The sequence below is a fragment of the Carcharhinus amblyrhynchos genome, chromosome 9, assembly GCF_965287045.1.
Source record: "Carcharhinus amblyrhynchos chromosome 9, sCarAmb.v2.hapA, whole genome shotgun sequence".
NCBI lineage: Eukaryota > Metazoa > Chordata > Chondrichthyes > Carcharhiniformes > Carcharhinidae > Carcharhinus > Carcharhinus amblyrhynchos.
The window spans coordinates 55,703,096-55,728,855 of record NC_137332.1 but is presented as its reverse complement, the minus strand read 5'-3'; the positions used below and the strand labels follow the sequence as shown (position 1 = coordinate 55,728,855).

Below are 25,760 nucleotides of genomic sequence, written 5' to 3'. Positions count from 1 at the left end.
AGGACCCCGAGGTCCCTCTGTACCGTCGCCTGCTGCAGTTTTTTGCCACGTAAGTAATAATCCTTCCTACCAAAGTGGACCACCTCGCACTTGCCAACATTAAATTCCATTTGCCATTTCCTGGCCCATTCGTCCAGCCTATCTAGATCCTTCTGTAGACTCTCCCCACCCTCCGCACAATTCGCCTTTCCACCAATTTTGGTGTCATCAGCAAATTTCGACACCCTACACTCGGTTCCCTCCTCCAGATCATCTATATAAATGGTAAAAAGCTGAGGCCCCAGCACCGACCCCTGGGGCACTCCACTAGTCACCATCCGCCAATCCGAATAGCACCCATTGACCCCCACTCTCTGCCTCCTATTTGACAACCAGTCCTCTATCCACGCTAACACCCTACCCCCGACCTTCTGTAATAACCTCTTGTGAGGTACCTTGTCAAACGCCTTCTGAAAATCCAGAAAGACCACATCCACCGGCTCTCCTCTATCCACCGCCCTAGACACATCCTCATAGAACTCCAGTAAATTTGTCAGACAAGACTTCCCTTTTAGGAAACCGTGCTGCGTCTGCTCTATCAAGCAGTTCCCCTCAAGATGCCTCGCTATTTCCTCCTTGATGACGGATTCTAACATTTTACCTACAACAGACGTTAAACTAACAGGCCTATAATTCCCCGCCTTTTGCCTGGCACCCTTCTTAAACAACGGCATAACATTAGCCGTTTTCCAATCTTCCGGCACTTCCCCGGAATCCAGCGACGTCTGGAAAATAACCACCAAGGCATCCACTGTCACCTCCGCCATTTCTTTCAGGACCCTCGGATGCATTCCATCCGGTCCTGGGGACTTGTCCACAATCAGCCCCTCCAGTCTGTCGAGCACCACCTCTCTAGTAACAGTAATGTCATCGAGACCCTCCAGTCCTACCACCTTTACATCTGTAACATCCGGCAAATTATTCACGTCCTCCTCCGTGAAGACCGAAACAAAAAAGTTGTTCAAGACCTCAGCCATGTCCCCATCCCCTACCACTAAGTCCCCCTTCTCATCCTCTAAATAGGAACACACAGCTACGCTGGGCCACTGAAAAGCCTTTGGAGTAGATTTTAATTCCCAGATTGATTCTGGAGGGAAATTGTGGAAGTCAGCAAGTTTCCTCCTGGCTGGTCGCAAATGGATACCATGGCAAATGCCAGGGAAATAGTGGCGGCTGACTATGCGAAAATTGAATGTTTCATGGGTGCCTGTTTGTGTGCAGACAGGTGTGAAAAATTCTGAAATTAGTCAACAACTAAAAATGTTCTATTTCTCTGGACTAAAGAAGCAGAGCTACTCATTGGCTAATACTATCAAGGTTGTCATTCGGGCTTACTTAATTGGTAATTTATCTTCCCCAAACAAGCAGGGCGCCCATGACATTTGTGCAGTTAAATGAAAAAAATTGCTCATGCATTTTTCTTGCCCTGTTTCTGTTATGGAGGATTTGTGGTCTACCTTGGATTGGATTACTGCGCATTAATAGGCATTGCATATCCCATAAGATATGGTGGCATATTTTCTCTCAATACTCATTAGCTGATGGGTAAACTTGCTCACCCAGCTGTGTGAAAATACGTAACTGATGTGAAATCTTCCCTACGTGGGCTTATAACTTTGTGCAATACCTTTTTAACAGATGTAGACAAAAATCTTATGGACCGTTTGGCTGAAATTAATAACACTCTGTCAACCCAGTGGGGACGTCTTCAAAATATAAAGGATACAGTAGATAACACTGAAGAATTGGCCGAGCGTTCTAATAATCGTATCCAGGATGCGGAGAAAGTGATCTCAAATGCTCGGACGGAGCTTGAAAAGGCCAAGGAAATCTTGGGCAACGTGGTATGTGTTTCTGTGCAAACCTCTCTGAATTCGGGTTAAATACAAGTATATGAATGAACTAAAGATCAGTACTTGTTAATTAATTAAGTAATGACGTGTTCTTGCATTGCAACAGTATCCAGAGTTAAAGATTTTATAAACTGTGGTTTAAAGTATTATTTTCCCATCCAAACATTTGATATCAAAGGAATCAGAGAAGACAGCCCCATTGAAAAATGAGAGTTCTAATACTGGAGTTCATTTTTCTCTTGGCTCTTTTTTTCCTTCCAGCTGGATTATAGCAAGGACATTCTGTAATGTCCTATTGACCAGTTAAGGGCGTGCAAAATTTCAGTTTATTTTTACAGAGAGGATTAGTCAACTATTTCAGTCGATTGTATTATATCCCAAATGTGACATTGGGACATATGATGTCCTGCCTGTCATGAAGACTGATAATTAATTATATTATTATAGCCCTTAAACTTTCAGCATAAATAGGATTTACTAACCCAGTAGTTATTTGGTATCAAAATACATGCACTCATCATACTGTGTCTGCATGCTGCTATGTCTTTCTGCTGTCCAGATGAATTATTCTTGGCAATAATATTGTTCTTTCCTTTCTGGAGAATGAATAAAGGACCTATCTTGTATGTAGGTCTCAGCTATTCATTAAATAAGTTTGTAAACATGAATTGTTTTGCCCAAGAGAATTGCTTGCCTAGCTTCAGACTATGAAGGATCTACCTATATGAATGTTTCAGCTATTCATTAAATAAGTTGTTAAACAACATTTGTTGTCTAGCTTCAGATTATAGTTGTAGCTGGAAAAATGAGTTTATATGCCAATTGCCTTGTTCATTTCTCTCTCTTTTTTTTTGTGTCACTTCTTGTGTGGGTGACAAGGCCATGTGCGGGTCCCAAGCTAACACTTGTTATCTAGGTGCAACTTTTTGAAACAAGCTCCTAATTGGCCACATCTGTGTTCGCTTCCAGTTGAGATCAGTGGATGGATTTGTGAGACAGGAAGCCCAAACTGAGCATCATATTATTGATTGGCCAGTAGAACTACTGGAGGGGGAGATGGGGTTGCTAAGGAAGGACACCCCAAAATGGAGACACTCTTGGAAGCCTGCTCAAAAATTAAAATTAAATCATTGAGGTCATCTGCCCCTCGACAGAAATGGCTGTGGCCTTTTCATGCATGCAGCTCGTTCATTGAGCTAGTGAGACGAGGAGCCAGAGGCCTTCCAACTTGCTTTTGGTGCTGAACTCCCGTCTCAGCAGGGGACAGTTTAATGCTGGGAAAATGATGGTGAATTCTTAACATGTCCTAATTGAGGACTTGGCTGCCTATCTCAGTGCAGGTTGCCAATTCCCGTGACAACTCACTCTGAGGAAGCTTGCCTGGAGGTGGGGCAGCATTAGGGAGCCTTTCTGACGTATAACTACCTAAATTTGCCTGCCTGTCCTCCTCTGTGGCTAGACTCAGTCTGTGGGTTTGAGATTTGAAGCTTTGGGAGCCAGTATAAATATTGTGTGCTGACTTTCAATTTTATGGGTGACAATAGTGGCCCTCTGAATCATCCTAGATATTTTTATCTGGTAAGAAAAATTCTGGCTTTGCATAAATCGTTGAATGTATGTGGCCACCTATAACTGTTGGCGGATGATCATTTAGCTCCATGCACAGATTCCACTTTGTCAGCTGGCAGCTAAATAGCAGCTTAATGTGAAGCCAGTAAGCTTACTGGAGATGTTGGTCAAGTGTTAACCTGAGCTGTGCAGCGCCAATTATTATGCAAATAGGATTGCTGGAAGTGAGCAGAGTACAGCCTTTGGCATTCTCTCAAGAGCGCCATGGGTTGGATACAATGATAATATATTTCCTGCACATTTAAATTACAATTTAACACATGGCTAATGACAGCCTCAGTCCAGATACCTATTATATCATTTGGAAATCATCTTTTTGGTACAGTAGTCAACCAGGGAGCATGAGCAATCTTCTCTCAAGAGAGTGACTCTATTTCAATTCAGAAGATGTGTAGAGAATATTCCTGCATCTTGAATTGATTTTTTTTTAATTTTCCTATAGTCAATAACAGTTCCGGATCCGAGCGCTGATCCAAATAACATGACACTTCTGGCAGAAGAGGCTCGTAACCTTGCAGAAAGGTACGGTTTCATTCATAGTATTAAGTAACTTGGTGGGTTAATCACCTCATGTTTTTCATCCAGAAGCTGAGATTTCCATTCAACCAAACTGATAAGATTACTGTTTGTCTGTGTGTCTATGCCCTTTTGCCAAAAGTCTTAATCTAATTCAAATTAGCACAGTTCCATAACTCAAAACTGCTTTTAAAACTGTCTTTGTTGGATGGCTGCAGAGGAATTGCTGCTCTGAGGAGATAATTTTTCATAGAATCCCTACAGTACAGAAGGAGGCCATTCAGCCCATCAAGCCTGTACTAACAACAATCCCACCCAGGCCCTATTCCCATACCTCATGTATTTACTCTGCTAATCTTCCTGACAAAAGGGGCATTTTACCAATCAAACTAACCTGCACATCTTTGGAGGATATGGGTAAACTTTAAACTTGGTTTTATTCAGCACCTTACAATTCCTGAGTTGAAATACTAAACAAATTAACTACGTATTATAAAGGGGATGAGGTATCTATTTTGATAGTGCCGATCTCCTTCATCGATCCACGGATGCATGATTTTCCTCTGCTAACTATTTCAAATTGGATATTATACAAAATGCTGACTTTAAATTGTACTATAAAATCCAATTTATAGACCAACTGGGACAACTTTCCCTCTGTACTTTGTAGCAAAACCATATATACGTTCTTTACAAGGAAATCTTAAAAAGAAAGATTTCGCTCCTCTCCACCCCATTGCCTGATAATGCCTTAATCTGTGTGGCCATCCACTTATTGTTTAACTTTTAATAGCTAATTTGCTAATACCCTGGCTACAAATTGGTGAGTAAATTAGTAATTTATAATATTGAGTAAATTTGGAACTTTATAATTAGCTTTCATATTGTCCCCATGATCATTATGGAATGTGTCTGCAAAGCATCATCATGTGTGTGTATAAACGGGTTTATTTGGAATCACGAGCTTTTGGAGTGCTACTTCTTCAGCTGATGAAGGGCAGTGCTCTGAAAGCTTGTGATTCCAAATAAACCTGTTGGACTTTAACTTGGTGTTGAGACTTTTTACTGTGCCCACCCCAATCCAATGCCAGCATCTCCACATCATATGAGTGTAAAATAAGAGGCATGAATTTATTTAACTGTCGACTATGTACAAAAGATATATTTGCTGCTGTTGGAAATTTGTAACATTGAATAGACTGGAAAACCATGTCAGTAGTGGTTTAATGGCAGGTGCAGGGTGGAATCGTGCAGCAGGAGCTGGAAAATCATTTTCCTGCCAGCGTAAAATGACAGCAGGAACATGTGTTCCCACTCATTGTGGGCTGCCATCTCTGTCAGAGGCTGATGTGAAGCTATTTTGCACCCATTAATGGGATGCAGATGAAGACTGACTGGGAACTGTTTCCTCTTGCCCAATTTTGTGCGAGTCCAGTGGGATATCATATGGGTCCAGAGCATGTTCGGACCAATAAGGTGTGGACATGCCAGGCCTCACCTTGAAGGAGGCTTGGGACCTCTTGCAGAGGTTGGAAGATGGAGGCTTCCAGGGACTGTGGACCCTGGATCATAATGTGCAATGGTGGGTGGGTGGAGCATCAACCACATAGATCATAGCACTACAGGAACTTTCAGAAGGTGGATAGTTCTCATTGCACGTGGTTGGCAGTTTGAGGTCCTGTTGGACAGATGGTCTGTGCAGCAGGGGAGCTGTTGGATTGTGTGAGGGGAAGCATAGAAATGGGATGGGTGTGGAGGCCTGAAGAATGGGGGCAGGGACATACATTAGGAGTGGTGGGGGAAAGAGATGCTACAGCATTATGGAATGTGGGAGGCTAGAGGGCAAGGGTTTGGAAATGTGTGTGCAGGTGTGAAGGGACATGGTGGAGGAAGAGGGTAAAGTGGTTCTGAGGGAAGGGTCTGATGTAAATTGATGAATCCTGGGTTCCAAACTGAGGGAATTGTTAGGAAGAGATGGTGAAGGTTAAAGCAGGCAGTGAGGGTCCTGCAATGATAGGTGAAGGACACGGGGTTGTTGGATGCGACATAGTACTAACACTGGATCTGGGGGTCATGTGTATTATCCCAGCGTGGACTTCTCGTGAAGGTCAGGGATGTGGGCATTTAAATGCATAGGAAGGAGTTTCCGGGGGAAGGGTTGTAGGGTGATACTAAGAAGGTTAACAGTTATAAGGAGGAGAGTGTGGGTCACGGAGGTGGGGTGGGGGAGAAGGGGGCATATTGGCAGGTGTTGGGGCAAAGTACCATGGCAACCTGCAAATATCTAGAGCCCTCAACTGGTGATCTTGAGGTTCTGCATGGGTGAAGGGATAGGTTTGTGGGCGAACGGCAAGTCTGCTCAACCAAGCAACTGAAGGGGAATCCTAGCATGTTGGCGGGGGTGGTTGGTGGAGGTAGTGAATGAGCACACATACTTGAGGACTGTGAATTGCAACTAAACCACGTTAGACCTCCATTTATGACAGTGTAAGAACATCAACTAACACAATGCACCCCTGCAGCCACATGCGAAATCATACCTTCCGAATCTTTTGTTCCCTATTATATCTTCTATGTGCTCCCCTGACATCTGTAGCAGAGTTAAGGCAGTCTGCTCACTAGTGGGCCTTGTCCTGGGTGACCTCCAGTGACTGAAGGCGTAGAGAGCTATTGTTTACTTTGGCTGCATTGCTACGGGGAACCTGATACCTCTGCAGTCACAGAGGGCATAGGTAAAGGGAGAATCTAAAGGGCTAGACACCCTCAGAGTCCTAAGTGAAAGTCCCAGTTGTTTAGCAGCTTTCTCCCTTTGGGTGCTTGAGGGCACCTTCTTTTCCCAAATCCTTGAAGAAAAGGGTTACCTGGAGGCAAGTCAATGTCATTCATCCTTTTCCAGCACTGCAGTGGAGCCCTGCCTCATCGTGCGATATGTTGGGAAACCCCTGACTGCATAATTAATAACACCAGCATTGTGTAATTCTGTGAAAATTCCCACCAGCCTCCACAACAGGAAACACTGTCAGTTCCTATCTCCGCCACAGGACTTGGGCTGAAATGGAAAATTCTGATCATTTTTAGCAAAGTTTCTGAAATGTGTGTCTAAATTCTATGGGGGTAAACGTTTTTCAATCTGCAGAATGTCCATTTTTAAAAATAATACTGGTAGAAAATTTTTGCGTCTGAACTAATTAACGCCTTTCACTGGGGCTAATCAACCAAAGTCAAAATCATTTTCAGCCTGTGAACTTTGTGCTTGCGAATTTCAAAGTAAGTACTAAAACCACATTTTTGTGTATATAATATGCAGAAAATGCCCCAAGCCGATGTTAGACATTGGAGATGGAATGAATTTCTCATCGTGCTGGCATTGTGATAACCTTACCTGTAGTAAGAATCCCTATTGGAAAAGATGGAATTTGGTGAAAGAAACTGCACTATGTAAACATCTGGCTGTTTAAGTACTGGACAAACACCATTTCGTGTCCAGGGGTGGTGTGTTTTGTGGCTCCAAGTAGAGCTTCTAACAATACACATCTCAAAAAATGATTTAGGAAAGCAAAACTAGAAGTGGGGGAATCTGATTAGAGTGCCAATGCAAACATGCAGAGTGAACTTTGAGTGTATGAAGCAGGACAAATTTCACTAATATAAGTATCCTTCAATTCCTACAGGCATAAGAATGAAGCAGATGAAATTGAACGGATTGCCAAGAATGCTAATGACACTTCCACCAAAGCTTATGAATTGCTGCGCAAAACCTTAGCAGCTGAAAGTGAAATTGCCAACACAATTGATGATTTGAACAGAAAGTAAGTAGATGATGTTAAATGATCTATACTGGAACTGTGGAGACATTAGGATGCAGATGGTATTAATGGATCAAGAACCTATGTCAGTTCATGATTAGAGGAATAAGAGGAGATCTGATTGAGGTATATAAGATAATAGAGGAGATCGACAAAGTAAACATAGAGCGGGTGTTTCCACTTGTGGGGAAATCTAGAACAGGAGGTTGTAGTTTTAGGATAAGGGTTGGCAGATTTAAAACAGATGAAGAGAAGTTACTTCACTCAGAGGATTGAGGGTATGGAATTCATTACCTCAGAGTGCAGTGGATGTTGGGACATTGAGTAAATTTAGAGGAGTTAGATTTTTAATTAGTAATGGATTGAAGGGTTATGGAGAACGGGAAGGAAAGTGGGATTGAGGTTGAGATGAGATCAGCCTTGGTCATATTAAATGGCGGAGCAAGCTCAAGGGGCTGAATTGCCTACTCCTCTTTGTTTTCATGTTCTTCTGAGATAAATGTTTAATATTGAGGTCTCCCTCTGGAAGGATGTGCAGAGCCTGCAAGTTATAGCTAAACCTGTGAGAAATTTATATCTTGTCAATTGGAGAGTAGATAACTTTGATATGGCATGTGGAAAACTGTAGTATGAAGTGCAAAAAGAACTTCATGAAGGAGTGGAGGATTCAACCGTCGGTTTGTTCACCAGTAAGAACCATGAGACAAACATCTTCGAACAGTTCAACAAGCAGGCATTCTCTCCAGCAAGGAAGGGAATAAGAAAGCTATCCATCCCAATGTTGCATAAACAGCTAACATGGTTCAAGGCAGCAAGAGCAAAGACTGATCCCATCTCTGATTCACCCCTATATGAACGTGGTGTCACCCAGGCAAAGAAACTGGACCACATGAGAATTCATCTGCAGTGATGGATGGCTAGACCAATTCAAAACAAGGGCACATATCATCTCCTGCACAGTAAGTGATGGGGATATGGCAATTACAGCATTAATGACAGATGATTAGCTCCAAAATGGTCTCATCCACACCTTGAATGAGATGCACCATGAGAGATATTTAATGAGGATGAAATTGGACTGCTCTTTTATACTTAAAGGTAAAACATGCAATGGTGGAAAGCACAACCAGGAGTGTCTCTCTACTGTGGCCTGCAGCAACATGGATAGCATCATAAAGCTGCCACTTCTGGTGACAGGGAAGTCTAAGCAGCCATGTTGTTTGGCAAATGTTAGCATGCTATCCCCTCTGTACAAGGCTAAGAAAACTGCTTGGCTGACCTAGATTTTTAAGGCATGGATCAAGAAAGCAGATGAAATGTATCAGCCAAAGAGGTCGTCATTGCAGACAACTGTTCAGCATATGTTCAACTGTCAAACTGATGTTACCTCCTAATACTATGGCTAAACTACAGTCAGTGGATCAGGAGGTGATTAGGATCCTAAAAACCCACCAACAACGCAGCTGACTTCTCGAGTTATCAAGGCATTCGATAAGAGGCAGGAGTACAATCTGATCATTCTTAGAGACCATGTTCATGATGAAGAAAGCACGGAATGAGGAGGAGCTGGGTGAGGTCAACCGATCAATTGCCTGCAGGAGCCTGGAATAGAAATTCCAGCAGAGACAACCTTGGAAACTTACACACAACTGACAGATGATACAATCGCAGATACAGTACAGCCTGCTCGCCTGCCTGTCTCCTAGACAATATTGCACAGTAAAGATACTGTGGAATTTTGCACTGCAGCATGAAAACACTGAATACATGTTTGACTGCATTGTTGACTGTATCATGCATGTATGAAGATAGTACACCAAGTAGAAAAAAGATACAAAGTTTTTCTGGAGTACTCCTGTCAGGTGTGAACAAATTGAGTAAAGACTTTATCTCACATTTGCTTCTTTACTGTGTTTTCATTTGGCATTTGAATCTGTTGCTTTTGGTGACCTCATTTTTAGACATATTGGGTTACGTAGAGACACATTTGTTAGGAATGAGCCCTCCTCGGCAATCACAAAGCTGCACGTAAGACAAATTTGAGGGTGGATCCCCTGGGATTTAAAGCATCAGTATTCTGCTGTAAATTTAGACAGAGAAATTCCATTTGTAAAAGGAAAACAGTAATAGGGAACAATCTTGGGGCAGAGCTTTTGTTGTGTTGAAAGTCTGGGTGTAAATGACAAAGGTGCCAATATGTCAAGGAGCCAATCCCATCTTGAAACCATCGTGTGTGTGCACGCTCCAGACAGTTGATTCAATTCTGTACCACTTTACCATTGTTCATAAAAATTTCCCCTGCATGTTGAGTAACCTATTGGGGTTGCCAGCTTTTTGTTGGAAAGCTGTCCAGAGAGAAGCAATGTACTTAGAAGATGATGCTAATTGCCAAACATTGAGAGGCCCCAAAAAGGTTTGGGACTCTTCAACTAGCTGTAGCACAAAATACTAATACTTTTTTCAGCATGGGGTTAGTGTGTAAGGAACTGCACCCAATGGATGATGTTTCCAATGCAAATGGTGTGTACTTTTCTCATGGTCTATGAAGTGTTTGTGCAATATATATGGTGTTAATTTTTCTGAATTTATTTCCAGGTTCTCTAGCAATGTCTGCCACCCCCCCACCACCCAAACAGAGAACATTACAGCGCAGTACAGGCCCTTCGGCCCTCGATGTTGCGCCGATCAGTGGAACCAATCTAATGACCCTCTAACCGAAACTATTCCAATGTTATCCATTTGCCTAACCACTGACCATTTGAACGCCCTGATCTAAATGGGACAGCACCTTTTCAAAGAATAGGCAGTCTTGACATATGTGCCTGTTCAGCACATTCCATGTAATTCTGTTTATTTTTCCCAGATTCTGAAAATCTCTTGAATGAGCTGGAGTGGCTCAAAGGAGGGGGAGAACTGCCAGGACCGGGTTCATGCTTTACCATTTGGTGAACTGCCGAGCAGCTTTGGTCACATTAATAAAAAAAAGGCAACAATTCTGTCCTTCACAACAAAATAAAATGTAGCTGATTGGAATGGGGTTTTGAAGGATATTGTAAATTGGTGACCAATGCAGATATTAGTGAATTTCTAATCTATTTTAGAATGCAAACTTAACTTTGTGTGTTATACGACACTTGAAAATAAGCATATTCAGCAAGGACAGTGTGTGGGCAGTGTTTCAATACCAATTCTTAATTAGTAAGGGAGTCCAAAAATGTGAGCCATAGCATGCCACAACATTTAGGGAGTCTCAGTGCTTCTGCCTAGTTACATATTTTAACTGATCTAAAACTCACAACTAGGTATGATGCAGCAAAAAATATGTCCAGGGAGCTGGAAAGACAAGCTACCAAAGTACACAGTGAGGCAGAAGAAGCTGGTAGCAAAGCCTTGCAGATCTATGCCAATCTGACGAGTTTGCCTGTTGTGGACACCAAGGCTTTAGAGGTATTTAGATTTCTGCATTATTTGTAATTTTTTTTGTTAAAAATTGTCTTTTGTGGGTTGTAGACAGGGACTGAATAGTACTTTTGGAAATATGTAATTAGGATTTCCTGATTGTGACCCATCATGAAATGGAAGGGTGCAGATTTGTCTCCTAAAAATTGCATTGATTATGATCATCCTATCAAATGCTCATGGGAAGGAGGTACAAACAGATTTGCATGTTGAAAGAGAAACTTGAGGGTAAATTGCCCCATGTGTAAATCAGTAACTCATAGCAGTGGATTATGTTGCACAAACAACTGTACTTTATGGGGAGGGTGGTGTTGCGGGGAACAAATATGCCCTGTGTAAATTGAAATTCATGACGTTCTTTCTGTTAGAACGAAGCAGAAAAGATAAAAAAGGATGCTGCAGATTTGGATGGTGTGATTGACAGTAAGGTGAAGGCTTATAATGATATGCGGGATGACCTGAAAGCAAAGGAAACTGAAGTGAAGAGCCTTTTGGAAAAGGGAAAAACTGAACAGCAGGTAAAACTCAAATTCCAGGTTTGTTGCTATATAAAATTGAAAACGTAATTCAAAGATTGTGTACTACTTTTCCAAAATTTTCCTCACATAGAATATTAATTTCCACATCCACAGTTCTCACCAATAAATTATCTAATTGTTTTCAATTTTCTTTTACCACTTTTCAACAGTGTAGGGTTGGGAGAAAAGGAAGAAAAGAGTGAGAAAGAGATGTGGAGATTGACCTCAAAAGTAGGGCATGCAAGTCTTGAGATGTGAAATAATAGGTGAACAGTGATGAGAATATAAAATGTTACATTTTAATGACCCGTTATCATTCATGGCTCAGATAAGTGGGACGGTGGCAAATTTTCATATGTTTTCTTTGCAGAGAAGTAGGCCTATTAACTATGTTTAAGTTTATTAGTGTCACAAGTAGGCTTATATTATCACTGCAATGAAGCTACTGTGAAAATCCCCGAGTCGCCACACTCTAGCGCCTGTTTGGGTACACTGAGGGAGAATTTAGTATGACCAATGCACCTAACCAACATGTCTTTCGGACAGTGTGACAAAACTGGAGCACCTGGAGGAAACCCACCCAACCCTGACACGGGAAGAATGTGCAAACTCCTCATAGACAGTGACCCAAGCAATGGATTGAACCCGGGTTCCTGGCACTGTGAGGCAGCAGTGCTAACCACTGTGCCACCGTGCCGCCACTAAGAACATTATACAAGATACTTCAGACAGAGTGCTACATGGATTTAGGAAGCACAGGTCATATGCTAGTAATTTGTAATTTGATTAAGTACTGAGTATTAAATCAGCAGGAAAACTTCTGAAGTTTTCTGAGGTAGCTAATCGAAAAGATAAGGTGTCACAGTGTATTGGGGAAATAATAGGCTGATTGGCAATTGAACGAAATTATGTGAGAAAGGGTTACTATTGGAATCTGAGGGATTAAGATTTCCTGGAGCAGCTTATTGTTTTTATTCATGTTCATCATATTTTTAATAATCTTGAGGGCATCAGTGCTTTAGCTATTTGAATTCCAGGTTCCACATTCCAGGAACATGTGCAAACGTTGACAGTGAGGAGATTTTGGCTGATTTTCAGATAACGTAAGCTGTTGAATAAATGGCAAAAGTTTTTCAGTATAGACAAGTATTGTCTTGTGCACAAAGGGCCGGAAAATTTAAGCCACTACCATGCATGAGTGCTCACTAAATTAAGAGTTGAAAAGAAACTAATGGTAGTCATTGGGCCTGCTGAAGGCTCAAAAGCAAGATAAGACAACTATAGGGAAACCAAATAAGTTTCTACTTGATAAATAAAATGCAGAACTAAATCCACTGTTGGCTCGTAATAGGGCTTGGTCCATCCATATATGGGGCCTTAAAATAAGAGTTGTTCACTTTGGAGAAACTTGCCCTTATGGTGTAAATACTGAAGTGTTGAAAATTATAAAGGCATTGAATATAGAAAATAGTGGAACCTGAGGTTTATAACTGTAAAATAAACTGCCAAGTTGCTGAGTGATTTAGTCTGGAATCCCCATAAATGACTGTTGAGATATTCATTCTGAACCTATTTTCTATCTTGAAGACTGCTGACCAGTTGCTAGCCCGTGCAGATGCTGCTAAAGCCTTGGCTGAAGATGCTGCCAAGAAAGGAAATGCTACACTGCAGGAGGCTCAGGATATTCTCAAAAACCTGCAAGGTCTGTAAGCTGATATTCCTCGTGTATTAAAGTACAAGATATACTCAACAAAAAGGCCCTTGACTAAAAAATGGTTAAGCCAAGATCCAGACATCTCTTCTGTTTAACTGTCAGTGTTAGTATGCTGTTGTTAAATTCCGACAAGTGCCGTCTTTAGAAGATGCTGGAATGAGAATAGAGAATATTTGTACACTGAACAATTGGTATTGGAAACTCTAGTTGCTTTGGGGCTCCAGTTACTTCAAAATTGCACAACATTCTAGGTCAATGTGGTTGAGTTTCTAAAACTGGTGTATATTGTTACCTCCTGGATCATTCACAGGTTTATTCTGTTTTTTTTATCTTGTGTATCTCAAAGAGGAATCTGTAATATAAGTTCCATAACTTAAAATTAAAGGGCTTGACTTGGCTGATGCTTCAGTGCAACACTGAGGCATGGAGTTTTGTTGAAGGTGCTATCTTTCAGGTGAAGCATTAGCCAGTATCTTGTCTGGCTACTCAGGTGGGCATTAATTGATTGCATGTCACAATTTGAAGAGGAGTAGGGAATTATCCTGCTTTGCCCAGCACTTATCCATCAACCTGTATCGCCAGAAATGAATGAATGATCATTTATATATATTATAGAACATAGAACATTACAGCGCAGTACAGGCCCTTTGGCCCTCGATGTTGTGCCGACCAGTGGAACCAATCCAATGACCCTCTAACCTAAACTATTCCAATGTTATCCATATGCCTATCCACAGACCATTTGAACGCCCTTAAAGTTGGCGAGTCCACAACTGCTGCAGGCAGGGCATTCCACGACCTTACTACCCTCTGAGTAAAGAACCTACCTCTGACATCCGTCCTATAATTACCACCCCTTAATTTAAAGCTATGTCCCCTTATGTTAGCCATCACCATCCGAGGTAAAAGGCTCTCACTGTCCACCCTATCCAATCCTTTGATCATCTTGTATGCCTCAATCAGGTCACCTTGTAACCTTCTTCTCTCCAATGAAAATAACCTCAAGTCCCTCAGCCTTTCCTCATAAGACCTTCCCACCATACCAGGCAACATCCTGGTAAACCACCTCTGCACGCTTTCCAATGCCTCCACATCTTTCTTATAATGCGGCGACCAGAACTGTACACAATACTCCAAGTGCGGCCGCACCAGAGTTTTGTACAGTTGTAACATGACCTCACGGCTCCGAAATTCAGTCCCTCTACCAATAAAAGCTAACACACTGTACGCCTTCTTAACAACCTTATCAACCTGGGTGCCAACTTTCAGGGAGCTATGCACATGTACCCCGAGATCCCTCTGCTCGTCCACACTACTAAGAGTCCTTCCATTAGCCCTATATTCTGTACCCCTGTTATTCTTACCAAAGTGAATCACCTCACACTTTTCCGTATTAAACTCCATCTGCCACCTCTCGGCCCAGCTCTGCAGCTTATCTATGTCCCTCTGCAAACTGTAACATCCATCCTCACTGTCTACAACTCCTCCGACTTTGGTGTCGTCAGCAAATTTACTAATCCATCCTTCTAAACCCTCATCCAGGTCATTTATGAAAATGACAAACAGCAGTGGCCCCAAAACAGATCCTTGAGGTGCACCACTTGTAACTGCACTCCAGGTTGAATATTTCCCATCAACTACCACCCTCTGTCTTCTATCAGCTAGCCAATTCCTGATCCAAACTGCTAAATCACCCTCAATCCAATGCATCTGCATTTTCTGCAATAGCCTACCATGGGGAACCTTATCAAACGCTTTGCTAAAATCCATATACACCATGTCAACTGCCTTACCCTTATCCACCTCTTTGGTCACCTTTTCAAAAAAAACTAAGGGATCGTGTGTGTCTGCAAACAACACTGACTAAAATTCAAAATGATCTCATGGGGCGTGAAGTACTATGGTACGTTCTGAAAACATGGAAAGTGCTTAAGATGTTCTGTTCATTTCATATGTTGGTTAGATATCTTACTTTAAAGCTTACCATGCAAAGGGACAGTTTTGTTCTGTTACTTGTGTAACTTGAGGAAAATGTTGCAAATGTATATTAACAGAATAGAACACAGTACAATTACATTTTACATAATTTTTAACTTCTCTTCCTTTTATTTCTTTATTGTCTTTCTTTTTCTTTCTCCCCCTTTTGCCTCTTCTCAATTTTACCCTTCTCTCATCTATCTCTCCCTCCCCCAATATCCTCATCTGTAACAGCTTACTGTCTGATTTCAGCTTTTCTGTCGTTTGGCCATTCACACCTTCTATTCTCTTTATGGACTGCCCTTTAGCAACCTTTCTCCTTGGTTTTGTGGCTATTACTCATCTTTCATTCCCTCACCTTACAGTAAAAATATCTCTCACTTACTATGCCTTTTAGCTTTGGACTTGCAAACATCAGCTGTTTTCTGTCCTTACAGATGCTGCCAGACCTGCTGAGATTTTCCAGCATTCTCTGATTTGGTCACATTTTACAACTGGCTTTTCTGTTCAGATTGCCACATATCTCCGTACTTTGGATTCAACTATAATAACCTTAACAAATGCTCATTTCTCTTTCCTTTCTTTGTGTCCCTTTTCTTGCTTTCGACTTCCCCACAACACACTTTCCCAAAAATGTAGAGGACCCACATGCATTTTTTCAATGCCATGGACTTGCATTTCTGTTTAAAATTACTGTGGCAAGTAGAGCGGAAAATGCAACTAATCTTGTCAGTGATTGAGGAAACAAATAAAAAGATAAATATTAACTAAGGGAGCAGCAGCTGTTCTGAATCATATCCAAGTGTTAATAGTCAAAATAATTTTGTTTCATGCAGATTTTGACAAGAGAGTGAATGACAACAAGACTGCAGCTGAAGAAGCTTTGAAAAAAATACCAAACATCAGGAAGACCATCGATGATGCCAATGCAAAGACGAAACAGGCTGAGGATGCATTAGGGAATGCAAGAATGGATGCTTCTGAAGCCAAAAAAAAGGCTGAAGATGCAGAGCAAATGGCAAAATCCTTACAGGAGGTAAAAATTGTTCATTTTGTGAAGACATTTATAATTAAGGATTATATTAAACCTGTTGAACTTTCTTGCAGCCTGCTTTTTTCAGAAGCTGTATTTCTTATATAAAGTGGCCAGTTGTGTTATCAGCAGAAAGTTTTGGTCCAGTACCTTGTACCTTAATTCTGTCACCCGCAGATGTTTGCAAAATCAGCAAATTTAAATTGCTTCATTATGTATTCAAACTTGAGTTCTGGAAAATCAATTCAGAAGATGCATGTCTGCAGATAATTTGACTGGATTAGTCTTTAAGATACTTGAAATTAAAATGTTTCTTTTCTGTACACTTTTATGTTGTAGATTTTTAGTAACTTGACGTCATATGGGGATCTTAATGAAGTTGAATTAACATAGTTTCATTCATTGCACCAATCTTACTTCCATTGAGAATGACAACTGCTCTTATGTATCTATGCTTTCTGATAATTGTATAGGAATTAGATGTTTGCTCATATCTATAATATGGATATCTCTATGACAGGCAGTGTGTACTAGCAGTTTTTATAACAGGAAGTAGCCAGTGATTCAGATCTGCATGTTTTAGGTGATATCAGCATGCTGCTGAATTAAGGGTTTCTGCACAAATATGTTTCCTTGAAACAAACTATGTGAATATCACAATTCAGCAAGTTGAGGCTTATTTCAATATTTCTTTGAAAGAAACACTGCAAGTCCAGGCATGATCAGGCCACTTCACTTGACTGCCACAGCCCTTTAATTAAGTAAAGCTTAAGTATTGTTTAAATTCTTCACCAATTTTTTTCTTTGTAGAATGCTACTGAGACAAAACAGAATGCTGATGACACCTTTACTGAAGCCATGGCCTTAGAGACTGAAGTAAGTGACATGATGAAACGACTGAAGGAAGTAGAGGATGAACTTGCAGAGAAAAAGGATGAAGCAGACCAAGACATGATGATGGCAGATATGGTGAGGGTCTTCCAGTTTCTGAATTAACTCTTAAATTGCAGTGATGCACAACCTATATCATAAAAGTGCTGTTAGTATGATTTTTGACTTGTTATTCTACTGCATCTGATCAGAAATACATAGAGGCATTTTTTAGAACTCTAATTATGTTGACACAATGTTCTTTCAGGCTTCACAAGCTGCAAAAGAGGCTGATGAGCAGTCAAGAAAGGCCAAAATGGCTGTGCAGGGTGTGCTAAATACCATCAATAAACTGATGGGAGAACTGGGTAGGTATTACTGGATTTGCATTGATCAAATGAAGCAACAAACTTGTATTACACAGATGAATTTGAGTTTCTGGTAAAGGCTGGGACTGACCTTTCCTTTGGGTGATTTCCAGATTACTTCACTTGTTCTGGTACATCATCTCTCGCTGTTATATATTTGTGATTTTTATCTAATGGTATCTCCATAGTTGGCAGCAACTGTAAACAAAGTGGTCACAGGCACAGCAGAAAAAGTTTGGACAGAGCTGTCTCCAGCAACATTAACAGCAAGCAGCTTACTGGCAGAGGCTGTCAGAAACCCATGCCAATCAGCAGTGAGTGATTTACTGCCAGCTGCCACACAGGCCAGCAAAGCAATTCCACCATCACCCATCCTCTGTGTCTTTCCCGTCTATGCACAGGTTGCAGCATTGAACAATAAAAAGTTGATTGTGATTTTAAAATGACGAAACATGTATAATTAATCACGGGTTGCTGTAGGCAGTTGGCAGTGTTAAGTAGAGTGGCTTCTATGGGAGAATAGCTGAAAGCAGTCACTAGAGAAATATAAGTGCAATATTCAAGATTTATATCCATTTGTGCAATGGTGGCAATATGGTAAGTTATATTTTTCAGATGGTAGTCTCTGAGCCTAGTAAAAACAATGATTTTCATAAGACACTTAAGGTGCATCTCTCCCTCCCCTCCCCACACACACACACACACACACACACACACAATATAATCTTATAGTGTTTGTTGTGAAATTTTTGTACACTTTAATACTAGCCTCCTGATGCAGGACATTGGTGTGCATGAGTTTTCTTTATCTTGGTTAAGGCTTTGGACCTGATGATTATTGTTACCAGATAGCAGGAACTTTCTGAAACATTGGTTTATAAACAATATGTGCAGAGATAGCGATGTTGCATCTGGTGTTTAAAATTGTATGTACACCACATTGTAAAAAGTTGTGCTGCAGCAAGTATTGTATCTGCTTCATCACAAACTAATCCAATAGCTAACAAGAAATATCTTCAGTGAGAAACTTTTTTTTGAAAACTAACATGCTCCTTTTAATTGAAACACATTAGCAGCTTTTTTTTTGAGAAACCATTTTAATATTATGGTCAAAGTTATAATTTGCTTCCCGCCCACTATCCTTTCTGTATCAGATACAATTAATTTTAATAGATTGTAAGACAACAATAGTTGGCAAAATAGAAGTCAACTCAGGTGTTGCTATGGGACTGGGGAGCCAAGGCAATCTCATTGAAACCTAATTGCCAGAATTAACATTGCTATAATGGACTTGCTGACTCTGAGATATTGGACAGAGAGACTGAGAGAGCAAGAGAAGGTCAGCAACTAGGAATCCTGCGATGAATAACTCATTTCCTGATTCCCCAAGGTCTGTCCACCATCTACAAGCCACAAGTCAGGAATGTGATGGAGTACTCTCCACTTGCCTAGATGAGTGTAGCTCCAACAACATTCAAGAAGCTTGATGCCAAGAAAACAAAGGAGCCCGTATTCTAGTGTCCTATCATCCATGGAGACCAACTTTCTATGGCAACATGCACTTTTATGTTGTAATCTGGAATTGTGAATAGTGTAGCTCCTTTCAATCAAATGGCTAACTAAGAATTGCTTCCAGTCCTTACACCTGCCATTGAAGTGGGTTGGAAGGATTTGAACCTCCTTGGACACTTTTCTTAGTCAACAAGTTCTAGGGTGGGACTTGAAACCACGGCATCTGGATCAGAGGCAGGGACACTACCCACTGAGCCTTCAGACCTTCATTCTGTCAAGAGGACTGGAATACCACTGAGTGAATTTAGGCATCAACTATACGTTGACCGAATCTGGAGTAATGTTTGTAGTTTTGGGTACCATATCTTGAGTGCAGCATAGATATATCAGAATGAGACCAAACCTCCATGGATTAAAGTACATATTTCCCGTAATTAAGTTTTTAAGGAAAGAGGGGAAAAGTTAAGTGTAAGGAATTATGTCATAGATCAGCTGTGATATCACTGAATGACAGGACAAACCTGAGGGGGTTAAATGGTCAGTTCTTGTTCCTATGCACCTCACTTTGATTACACATTAATATTTATATTTGAATCACATGGCTTGGTTCCTTAGTCAGGCTTGCCATTTTGGAGACAATTGGTAATATCAAATTAGTCTGAGGACACAAATTCTAACTGCAGCTAGTATATAAACTGCTTAGCATGTTGTGGCCAAGCCAAAGCAAGATGATAAATACTTCACACACTATCCATTAGATGGTTCACCACCATCTCCAATTTCTAATAATGTACAGCAGGCAGCTGAAAAATCTGAAGATGTACCATCAAATCCATTGGCAGGATAGGTGCACCAGCGTCAGTGTATTCACTCAGGCCAATTTTCCCAATGCCAAAGCATTGACCGTGCTTGATCAGCTCCACTGATGTGTCACATCATCCAAATGCCTGACATAAGTTTCCTGAAACAAGGGCTCTGCTTAGAGCTTCGATTTGACAAGCGAGGATGGCAGAGGCAATGCTTTTAAGGGACCCTCAAAACTTCCTTGAAAATTACAACATCCCACTGACACCTGGGAATACCTAGCCCAAGACCACCCAAAGTGAAAAAAACCATCCAAGAAGGAACTCAACAAGCCAAATGTTAACGGTGAAGGGAACATGTGGCAACACTGGCATCCCACCCACTCCTCCAACCACCACCTCTCCATCTGTGGCAGAGACTGTAGGTCTCACATTAGACTCCTTTTTATGTGGAAGCTCTGAGGGACTGGCTAAGTAGATGAAACATCTTGGAAGATTTGTGGAAAAATTTAAAGAGACAACTACCAAGCCAAATCTATATAAAAGAAATACTTAAAACACTTTATTAGATGGTGCACCACCATCTCCGACTACTAACAATGTCAACTTGCAGCTTTTGGGCTGGCATACGTTAAATATTATGTTGAGTTGAGTTGGCAGCAATTAACAACTTGTTAGAATGTGCCTATCAACTTAGAGACGCACAGCTATTCCCCCACCACCCCCTTAACTTCCTAACACAACTGCAAACTCCGTATTAAGATTTGGTAGATACTCCACAGAACTGTAAATTTTACACCCCAAAGTTAATCCCCACTTCAAAAAGCTCACTTTTTATTTCACCAAGTCATAATGTCCAGGGTCTGTCAAAAGTTGTTTCCCTCCATCTTCTGAGAATCTCAGAATGGATTTCCAGCAGCAAGGCCCACTACAGTGACTTTTTCTCCCAGCAGGGCAAATTGTTATATTTCCAAAAGTACTGTCCCTTTGATTAGGAAACTTGCTCCCACCTGCATTCTGTCTGGTAGCAACAGTACATTTTCCCCCTCACCTCACAGCAACTGATGGTTCATTTGTGCTGTCTCTCTCTCTCTCACTCTGTCTCTCCCTCTCTCATGCTTTCTGTTATCCACTTGTGTTTTCTTGTTCTCTTGCGCACTCCTGCACATTCGCTCTCACTATCCCTTGCACTTGCTTTCTTCGATCTATTTTGCACCCTCACTTTCACTGCCTCTCTTTTGCTCACTCTCTCAGCACGCAAGCACCCTCTTGTACTTTCTCTTGTGTACGCTCCTCTCTCTGGCTCTCGCTCTCTCTATCTCTATCTCTCTGTCCAAAGTCTGAGTCAGTAAGTCCATAGTGGCAATGTTAACTCTGACAGTTGGGTTTCAGCAGGACTTGCCCTGGGCCCCAGGCGACCAGATCATATCACCAGATAGAACTAGCAGAAGATTACATACTCCATTTCACCTTGAATTAAAATATAAATTTAAAACATAACCATTTTATAACATCTCACACTTATAAGCTTTCTTTCACAATGTGATGATGAATCACATATTTGAGTTTCAACACATTTGATGCCAACAGAGGCAGGTGAAGTATTATTTACAAATCTGATCCAGGATAATGTCCAAGGTATGATTCTATATTTATACATTTAACGTTAAGGTTGTTTTGCTTTGCATTGTAAGATAGAATTGTGCCTATTTATTTAGTAGCCAATCGTGCCTTCAGCCATGACGTTTAGAATTAGCATTTCTTCTGCAGTGATGTTAACTGTGGTGTTTGAATTTGAGTTTGTATACTTAACTGATACTTCCTTGTCAAACTAGAATATTGATTACTTTGGCTGGGCTTGTCTTTACAGGTCAGCTCGATAATGTAGATGTTAACCGAGTAAAAGAAATTGAGGAAACTCTCAACAATGCCAAGATTCAGATGAATGATAGTGATTTAGAACGGAGGTTGGCAGATCTGGAAAAAGCTGAAAAAGAGCAGGCTGACGCAATAATTACTTATGAACAAGACATTCAAGAAATCCTGAAAGACATCAAAAACCTAGAGGACATCAAACAAACATTGCCTCCCGGCTGTTACAATACCCAGTCTCTGGAGACCCCATAGTCACCTCCTTGGTCACCATGCCCTACCCAAAATCTAAAGTGACACTGTACAGAAATTGCCTTATTACCAAATTCTTTTCAATGTCTGACACACAATATTAAGTATTCCAAGGCTCATAAATGAAACTCCTCAGGCATCAAATGCAGCTGCTTGGATGAAGCGCAAGATTGTGGACATTAGGTGGGTGGCAGGGTGCGAGTGACATACCTACATGGCAAGCTACTGGGATCCTGGATGAACCAAGCATATGGTGGAGGGACAATCTGAAAAAGCCACACTCCAAGCATTTGATTTAAGTCACTCCACACCATTAGACTTGAGATATCAGATCTATCTGCACAATGGGCAGACATGGAGACTCTTTCTGCAATGAGAAAGCAGAGGGCCTGCCTTGAGTATAATGGTGGTTAAAACAAACACAAAAGGTTATTAATGTAGGTTTGTCTCTCCTCCTGCTGCTGGAGGCATTGGTTCTTTATTGCATTCACATCATGAGTATTAACATGGCTTTATATTTTAGGGTACTGTACTATTTTTCCCTTTTAAATGACCAGACTAGCTGTGAAGGATTATGAATTGATAACATTTAACTTTTTACCACATCACTTCCTAACAGCATTAAAATACATTGCTTGTAGAGTAGCAATAAGTCATTTTGTTCACAATGTATGCAGTATTCACCAGGTTAAGTTACCATGAAAGCTGGTCTTCTCATTAGAAAATGGAATTAATTATGCAATACTAATTTTCCCCTACTCCCTCCTTCCCTTACTTTAAGCTACTCTGTGACGAAGTGAAACGCCCATAGCAGTGTCTTACACGGTGCATTTTATGTGGACTACACTATATTTCCGTTCCCAAGACTGCTGCTTCATCTATGTCAAAGTTAAAAGCAGAACTTATTTTTTACAGCGACACTCTATGCAACTTTGTACATTGCGTAGCAAAAGAAAATAAAATTACCTGATACACTGGTGCTATTAATTATTTCAAATGTTATATTTTTGTGTGAATGTTTTTTTATTATGGAATAGTATGAGGAAATGTTGAGTCTCTTTTTGTGTAAATATACTCCATAAATGTTTCAGGATTGGCTCTGTGAGTTACCTTCCCACCCTCAAGATCCTGTCATCAATAGTAACCATGTTTTAGATCTGCTTCTGATTGCCTTGCATATTTCTGTGGTATTCTGCTTGCTTGTATACACAGCTTAGTTTTTATTTTCTATTTAGGGCTACTGCTCTTTAAATTCAGCTGGTGATCAGTCACCAGAAGAATATTACTGATCTGTAAATGTTGTTTACAACATTCAAATTAAGGTTATTTTGAATGCTTCCCTTCCACCCCCAAGTCCTTTCTAACTTCCCTATCCAAGCATGTTTTAAAAAAAACACACTGTGTTAAGCTAATAGTTTTAAAGCAAGGGTTTTCCCTGCATCTGGCCCAGATGAAAATTCATAAATTAAGTCTGTTATACAAACCAGAGAGAACAAAGGTTTGGCAGTCAGAGCTGTTACTTTTCCAACACATGCTTTGGTGGAGAAAAGGCTGTGTGCCTTTTGCCCTTTATCCTGACAGTGCAATACCAGCCAGATTGACTTGCCTCTGCAAACTGACTTGATGTAAAATTTAACCAGTGTTTGCCTGTTTCATTTTTGTTTGTAATACTTTTAAACCAACTTAATGCGTGTAATTACTATCACTGCTGAACATTATTATCGCTAATTACTTAATCATTTATAATTGCACATTTAGTGCCTGAAAGTATCACTGAATTAGCTTCACTATAAGGAGTGCAGGCTTTATCTAATGAGCACTGGGCAGGTCTAAAGGGTTGCATGCTCTTTCCCAAATATTGTGTCTGAAGCAGGAACTACATCTTTATTTTGAAGCTTTACTATTAACAGCCTCTCCTGACACTGTACTTAGCAGATACAGCAGTTTTTTTCTTTATGCAACAGTAATACATTCTTAGTATTTATCGTGTAAGGAAGACAATTAATCAAACGTATGAGGTTAACGTCCTACCAGTAGAAAAGACCTGCACAGAATGATCGACGTTAGTGTGGAAAAAATGCAGCAAACTCCAGGCATATTCTGCCATGAGAACTAGATCCATACTGTCTTGTCCTTTGCTTTTTGTTTTTAGCCTTTTGCCTTAAAATGTCATCATACTGTTGGGAAAGACGTGCAACACTTATACAATTTTATGTATAAAACAGTATTTCTTATTTATAAGACGCAATATTTGTTATCTTTATCCAGGTCTCCTTTTGTTGTTGCACATTCTTTTTATAATGGTGTGACTTAAGGACACTTCTTTCCTTAAGACCTATTTTGACCCCACACAGTGGCCAAAATGCCTAGCAAATTATTGTTTAATATCATTTTGCCTGTAAATCAAATTGTACCATTTAAATAAATAAAAATGTGGTATTACAGGAATTATGCTTAGATGGATTGTTTTGTTTTCCTAAACTGTTTCATTTTCCTATAATTTAGCATTCTATTGAGTAGCTGAGCAAAGAGTACAGCAATAATTCAGGGTTTTTTTTAGTTTCCATAACTCACGTGAAGATGCTAACTTGTCCTTTTCAGTGAGGATATGTAATTTTGGATTGTTATGTTGATAAATGTTTATGCCTTGAATTCAAAGAAGAATCATATGGATTCTCAGAGTTAACTCTTTCTCTGCTTAGATGCTGCTGGACCTGCTGAGTTTATCTGGCATCCACAGTATTTTTGCCTTTAAAGAAGTGCTTTAACATATCAGGTGAAAAGCAATATGAAAGTCTTTATTTATTAAAAGAAATATGATTTTTCTTCCTGTCTTGCCTTCCAGATCCTCTCCCCTCTTTCTGAATTCATTGTTTTACATGAGTAGAGCTTTATAGCCATTCTCTAGTGTGTCTCTATTGTATGAATTCACACAGTCAAATGTTAGGGCACCATGACTTGACCTCATCTGATGTGTATATTTTCCAATGGAAGTTGTGGACAATGATTAAGGGTGGGGACCTGACTAATTTTTCCCCTCCTTACCCAGGGAAACTTGGCTTAACTATAGTATCCAAGCTACCACTCCAGTTAAACTGGCACAAACTGGAAACCTCCTAGCCTGTACAACTCATTACCACAACAGATTCAATATCTAATGAGCCACTTTGATGTTTTAAATATTTTTCTTCCATTAGTTGATTTCCAGTGACATCATATACAATTCAGATATGAGTATGACAGTAGAGACCGGATATTGCTCAGTGAAAAATTGAACTTGCATAAAAAAGAGGGTGCATGGTAGGAACAATAGAATGTAGTTAGATGCTATGGAGAGAAGGGCTAGAAACTGGAGTGAAGGCAGCAAATTAAGGAAAAAATTGGGTGGAGGAAAACAGTTTAGATGCAAAAGAAAAGATGGAGCTGGATTAGAGGCTGGGTGCTGCAGTGGTGGAAATATAACACAGCCAGAGGAGAGTTAGAATCTGGGAAGTGGGTGGTGTGCAGTGCAATGGTCTGCAGCTCATCAAGTAACAGAT

The 25,760-nt window shown here is 40.5% G+C and overlaps 1 protein-coding gene across 1 annotated transcript in view; it reads left to right on the top strand.

Moving 5' to 3' along the window:
• lamc1 (laminin, gamma 1) overlaps positions 1–24,669 on the top strand; it is a 263,261-nt gene extending 238,592 nt beyond the window's left edge. The window contains exons 19-28 of the mRNA XM_080195713.1: positions 1,678–1,883; positions 3,964–4,043; positions 7,709–7,846; positions 11,146–11,290; positions 11,671–11,820; positions 13,408–13,522; positions 16,348–16,547; positions 17,355–17,513; positions 17,683–17,782; positions 21,968–24,669. Coding sequence (XP_080051839.1) covers positions 1,678–1,883; positions 3,964–4,043; positions 7,709–7,846; positions 11,146–11,290; positions 11,671–11,820; positions 13,408–13,522; positions 16,348–16,547; positions 17,355–17,513; positions 17,683–17,782; positions 21,968–22,224 — 1,550 coding nt within the window. The 3' untranslated portion in view covers positions 22,225–24,669. The remainder of the gene's footprint in view (positions 1–1,677; positions 1,884–3,963; positions 4,044–7,708; positions 7,847–11,145; positions 11,291–11,670; positions 11,821–13,407; positions 13,523–16,347; positions 16,548–17,354; positions 17,514–17,682; positions 17,783–21,967) is intronic.
• The last annotated feature ends 1,091 nt before the right edge of the window (positions 24,670–25,760 follow it).